Source organism: Carex rostrata, chromosome 15 (genome assembly GCF_964058835.1).
Source record: "Carex rostrata chromosome 15, lpCarRost1.2, whole genome shotgun sequence".
NCBI lineage: Eukaryota > Viridiplantae > Streptophyta > Magnoliopsida > Poales > Cyperaceae > Carex > Carex rostrata.
In genome coordinates, this window is record NC_135932.1 from 5,151,047 (window position 1) to 5,157,110 (window position 6,064).

Below are 6,064 nucleotides of genomic sequence, written 5' to 3' on the forward strand. Positions count from 1 at the left end.
GAGTTTTTGAAGTTTAGAGAGGAAAATAGATAATTTCAAAATTTAGAGAGAAAATACGTAATTTTGAATTTTTTGAGGGGTATACGTGAAATTCCCCCCTAATTAATTTATCCGAGTGTTAGTCTGAGATTTCAGCGATTCCATTGTGCCAAAATCCAAAACCAGGGAGAGAAAATTGTCAAGAAAAACAACAGTTCAAGGGGCCCGGGTAAGCCCATGATGGGTTTGGACTTGGGATGAAAAATATCATTTGTTATCTGCCTCATTATATATTTATAGGCCTCGTTATTAATTGAGCTACAAAGATGTGATAGCAAGGTTTATTCAATTATTCCTCTCAAATTCGAAATCAATCAACACAAAAATTATAAGAATTTAACTAAAATCACCAAAAAAAGTTTCTCTTCTCCTAGCATTTTTTAATTAAAAGTTGAAGAATTCGTGCACCAGCTTTTGTCGGGAAAATACCCTTGCCCGTCCGAACTGCTGGATTGAAGATAAAATATGAATCTTGAAAGTATTCGACGGTTTTGGAAAAAAAATCTTTGGTGAATTGTGATCAGACGGTTCATAAATCTTTTAATTTCTTCAGTAATGGCTTCGTAATAACTATATATTTTTAATTTATAACTTGCGCCTCAGAATGCTTTGTGGAGATAATGAGATTGACCTGAACCGTTGGATCGAAGAGAAAATATAAATCTTGAAGGAATTCGACGGTTTTGGAAATATCTTCAACAATTAGCATATTTTTTTTTTCAAGGGAATGGGGGCGTTTTGATGAGCACCGGATCAAATTTAGTTTGATGGCTGGTTGGAACTGTTCGAACAGCGTTAAGATTCGTGTGTCTGTTTAGATTGATGAGGTGAATTTTAAATTAATTGTTGGCATGAATCGTAAAGTAAATCAAACGGCTTGATGAACTGCTGAAATGAAATTTACCCCACATGATGAGATCATCCAATGTTTCATGCGTGCAAGATATAGGTTAAAAATTCAGCTACGGGTGGAGTTTATAAAAAAAAAATTGCACCAAAATTAACACTAAACAATTAAAATAACAAGAAGAAGAGTAGAGTTAAAAGGCACCATAAGTTGTGTTCTAATCATACTCCACAGCCTGTTTTTCATACTAAAATATGCTTAGAGACCAAATTTTATATATTTTTAATTTTTTTTACTATCTTCTTAGATTGGTACGTAATCATTGTTTTCACGAGATTATGGACCAATCTAAAACAATGATTTTGTACCTATTTTAAAAAAATAGTAACAAAATTTCAAAAAATATAAACTTTGGTCTTCAAGCACATTTTAATATGAAGTTATGTTGAGCAATTTAAATTAATTGTTCGAATTTTGAAAACGAAGAAAAGAAGATGGAGTATGATTGGAGTGCAATATCAATAATCCCAAGAAGAAATACACTCACTAAGAATATTATTACAAAAATTAGTAGGAGATCAACTACATCCAGAAGAGTATATCACATCACTATCAATACAGTAAAAGTACAGTACACAAAAAAAAAGAATAAAATACATTTAATACAAATAGCAAAAATGCCATGTCAACCGGCCGGAACCTCTAATCTCAGTCATCTCTTGTCATCCAATACCGAATCTCGAGCAACGCAGCGATGAGAACCCAAACTCCAAGAAAAACACCATAACCAATGAACCATGACTTGCTCTCCTCCGCAATCGACAGGCCCAAGAAGATGTTGCCGATTGCAAATGAGAGCGCGAATCTGCCGATGTTGTGGTGGTACCAGTTCCAGTACTTCCTCACCTTGGATGTCTTGTTAGGTCGAGCGAGGAATGCCGTCAGCTGCAAGTAATGAATGCATTAATTGCTGGTGTTTCAATACCTATATTAACTGGTTTAATTGAATTAGTACTGGAGTTAGATATGTTTATTTGCTTGGATTGATTTTTTTTATTGAGTTTATTTGTTTTCAGTTATAGGTCAGAGGATTTTTCTGTAGATATCACTTGTTTTATTTTTAGTAAGAAACAGGAGTCGTGCTATTTTATTAACTGCAATTGGTTACATAGATTCGAAGGGCTGTAGATATCACTTGTTGCTTGTTGGCATCAAATTAATTATATTAATTACAATCTGATCGGCACTTTAGTAGTATTTGGCTATTTGCCTACCAATTGAAGCAACAAACGATATCTATACAATATCAGTGATATCATCAAATCTTCTTGGCTTAATTAAATCAAGATGCATTGTTAGATCTCTCCTAATTGTACTTGTGGGATATATATTTAATCTGCCGACGTTACATCTTATTACAGAAAACTATACCATCCTTATAAATTTTTCTTTAAAAAAGTTATCTTTTTTTAGAGAAATTAAGAGTAGTGAACACATTTGCTTCAAGCTCGCTGAGAGATAGAACCATGAAAACTAAAAAAAAAAGAGAGAAAAAAAAGAGAGAGAGATGAGGTCCATCGTTTATAATAGAGCACATTTGGGTCAGTCAGGTCCCTTGCAAGTTATCAAATATCACCAATTGACCTCAACTTGATTAATTAATCTATCCATTGCGTAAACCAATTGAATACATCATGGTCCAATTAATGCAATGCAATGCAATTAAGGCATGATTTTTGTAAAAGGTGGCCAGCACATGTCATGCTTCCACCCCCACATGCTCTCCAACGTTACTGTGGAGGTGCTTAAACAAGCTAAGATAAGACCTAATTAAACAAATTCAAATTTTCTGACCAAACATGGTTTATATAAATCCACACATTTCAATGTAGCCACTTGTTTTGTATACATATATAATCATGTAAACTAGGGTGAATTTTTTCAAGTGTAACAAGTGCAGCATTAATTGTATATGACTTGTTTTGTTTAGTTTTTTTTAACAAATGCATTAATTTCCAGCTTTTCTTCATAAGTTTCAGAATTTTCTTATCATGGGATAGGTATTTTCTGTATGACCTGAAAATTTATAGATACCAAAGCAGAGATTTTAAAGCTTCATAAAACAAAATAAGAAATGAATCACATATAGTATATAAACATTCTTGCAAAATATCTAATCTTAAGAGATGTAGAGAAAACAATTTGCTCACCTGGAGACAACCCAAGACCAAGACAACAATCCCGAGAGCCTTGTGCGTGTCGTAATTGTCGATTTCATCTTCGTCCAAGTCGAACCCCATGATGATCCCGGCTAGGCCGAGCCCAAATCCAATGGTCTGAATTGAAATGTGACCGTAAAACCAGTGCGGGTCATAGCTCTTGAAGTACCTAGCGGCCAATATGCCGATCGGTACCAGCACACCCCAACCGAGTATCACTAGCAAAGCGTGCTGCTTCTCCTTGCCAAATCCGCTGCTACCCTCAGCATCACTAAACACACCTGAAATTTAAGAAACAAATAAAATCATAAACTCGAAAATAACAAATAAAGAAAAGAAGTATTGAACAAGAAATAGTTTATTATTTAAAAAAGGACGAATGATGTTAATTTTTAACCCAATCTTTTAGAAAAATGAGGAATTTTAGTTACTTGAACAAAGGTAGTTCAGTAAGAAATGTACTTCTATTCTCTATTTAAAATTTTTAATCAATAGTGAACACTGAATTTAGGATGGACTAAGCAAAGGAAGTTCAAGTGTTTTCATAATGAAAAAAAGAAGCTAAAATACTAATAATAATTTTCATTTTAATTCCAATAAATTTATGCATATGAAGTACCTAATGCTTCTCAATAATAATGGCTTAAAGAGATTGTGCTAAAATGTTATAAGAAATAAAAGATTTCTTTGAAGTAGAATAAATAAAAGAGTAGGCCTAATTCCAATAATTTAATAGATAAGTTTTCCAACTTGGCCATCATGCTATAATAATATACATAATAATAAAGGCTGAGAGTGTGAACAGAGCTCGCCTAGTTGCCTGTTTTTATAATAGAAAGCTTTGAATATTGTACCTCCAAATGGTACAGACCTCTCTATTCACAGAGTCACAGACGGCTTTCAAATTAAAATTGTAATTCTTTTTCGGTTGAAATTTGATTTTCAGTGTCCCTAATAGAAGACTATACTACTACTACTTCAGGTTATAATCTCAGTGGGAAACGGTGACAATTTCTCTGAGCCAAGTTTGCATTTACTGCTTTAGAATCTGAATTGTTTGATAAATCCAATCTGTTTTTATTTTCATAAAGGGCTGATATTTAAATTTGATTTGATTTTGGAATTGTAACAATAGCAGCAATCCATTCAAACTCTGTCCATTTCTCTGAATATCTTCATTTTTAAATGTTATCAGTAACTCAGTAAGTAGGTTGTTAATTAGACGACTATATTTATCAATTATACATCATTCCAAATTTGCAAAAATTCACAATTAAAAAAGTGATTGTTGTGTTGTACGAACTTCATATGTTTGGTCATCATTAATCTTAACCAACTATGATAACAAAATAATTTATATCTGCTATATGTCATATTTATGAGGATTTTTTATTATTATTAAAATATAACTAAGTTTGATTAACAAACATAAATTACCTGTAAATATATAGCTATTTTCTATTAACAACATTTTTTTTTAACCCGTATAAGTTATAAAATTATAATTTTAAGTTGTTATGCAGTATAATTTTAAATATTTAACAACGGAGAAGAACCATACCGGTGTTGGCATCGAAGGATGCGTGCGACATATCCCGATGCTCTGACAAGTAACCACTCGACGAGGGCAGGCTCCCTCTAGGCCCAACGGCATAAACCAAGTAAGGCGTAGTCTGCTCGGCCGTTATCTGAAAAGCCAAGTACAACACAGACGACTGTGACACAATTACAGTGCTGTTCTTTACTACATTCAAGTTGCCTTTGCCGGGCGGGCAGGTGCTGGAGCTTTCCCCACCCAAGTAATACTGGTTGACCGTGCCCTTGCCCGAGCTGACCCAGCCTGCCATGGCGCTACTGCCAACCATTTTGCCATTGCTCGAGAAACCAATTGAGATGTATGCATTGGTGTCCGGGGCTGACAACACAAAGCTCCATGTGTTGTTGCTGGCCTTTGCATACTGAAGAAAATATTATATTACTAGTAAGTTTCTAGGATTTGGTTGAAATTGGTCTTCTTTAAGTGTTGATTAATCTATTACAAGTTAATTTCAAGCAATCTGTTTTTTTTTATCAGAATTTTGTATAAATGAATTAGGATTTACTAAAGATGCCTTTTTTGCTTGTTAGTTGGTTTCTACTTTCTATAAAAAAAAAAAGGATGGAAGGAAAAAGTAAATAGCAACCAAAAGCAACCTCACGTGCAACAAATAGATGGAAGGAAGCGTTAGATTCATTTTATGTTATTAGATAATTGATAATTATTTTCCTCTTTTTTTTTTCTAAAACAAATCCCAGGTGCAACAAATAGTTTACATCATGATTATTGACAATGGCCACTCAAATTGTGTTTAGTAACAAACTAATAATTAATGGTACAAGAAACCCAATGAGCAAACAAAGAACAAATATCTATGAAACAATCTTAGAGAGAGAGAGACAGACCCTTAAGGTGAAGCTTTGAGAGCTCCAAGCAGAGAGGCAATGGAAAGAGGAGCTATAGAAGGGGATGAGACTTGACACTGCCAGATTTGAGCTGCATGAATCTGATGAAGTTTGTGATCTCACTAGAGAAACAGAGAAGGCAAAGAAGGAAAGAAACAGGAGGGAGAAAACAGAGAGCTCCATTTTAGAAAACAGAGGAGGAATAAATTTGGGGTTGGGCCCTTGGGGTTTGTTTTTCTGTGGGCTGTGAAGTATACTATTTATAGGTTATAATTGGGTTTTTTTTTTTTTTTTTTTAACCTGACTTGTTTTAAGGAGGTTTCACATGGCGCATGTGGCTTGAAACTGGTATATAATCTGGATTTTTTTTAAATATATTTCCATATTTTGTTTTAGTTTAGTCAGTATTAATATCAAGGTTGCTCATCATGTGCTATATCATGCAACAAGATAAACAAACAGAAACAGTGAAATAAATATTTCTGTACAACGGTTTCCTGACCCAATACAAAAAAAA

The 6,064-nt window shown here is 33.7% G+C and overlaps 1 protein-coding gene across 1 annotated transcript; it reads right to left on the reverse strand.

Moving 5' to 3' along the window:
- Positions 1 to 1,426: 1,426 nt before the first annotated feature.
- Positions 1,427 to 5,835, reverse strand: LOC144566317 (cytochrome b561 and DOMON domain-containing protein At3g07570-like). The gene is made up of 4 exons (XM_078316317.1): positions 5,548 to 5,835; positions 4,667 to 5,063; positions 3,097 to 3,386; positions 1,427 to 1,831 (listed from the first exon to the last, which is right to left on the reverse strand). The coding sequence occupies exons 1-4, from the start codon at positions 5,728 to 5,730 to the stop codon at positions 1,595 to 1,597; spliced, it is 1,107 nt and encodes a 368-aa protein (XP_078172443.1). The 5' UTR covers positions 5,731 to 5,835; the 3' UTR covers positions 1,427 to 1,594.
- Between the last annotated feature and the right edge of the window lie 229 nt (positions 5,836 to 6,064).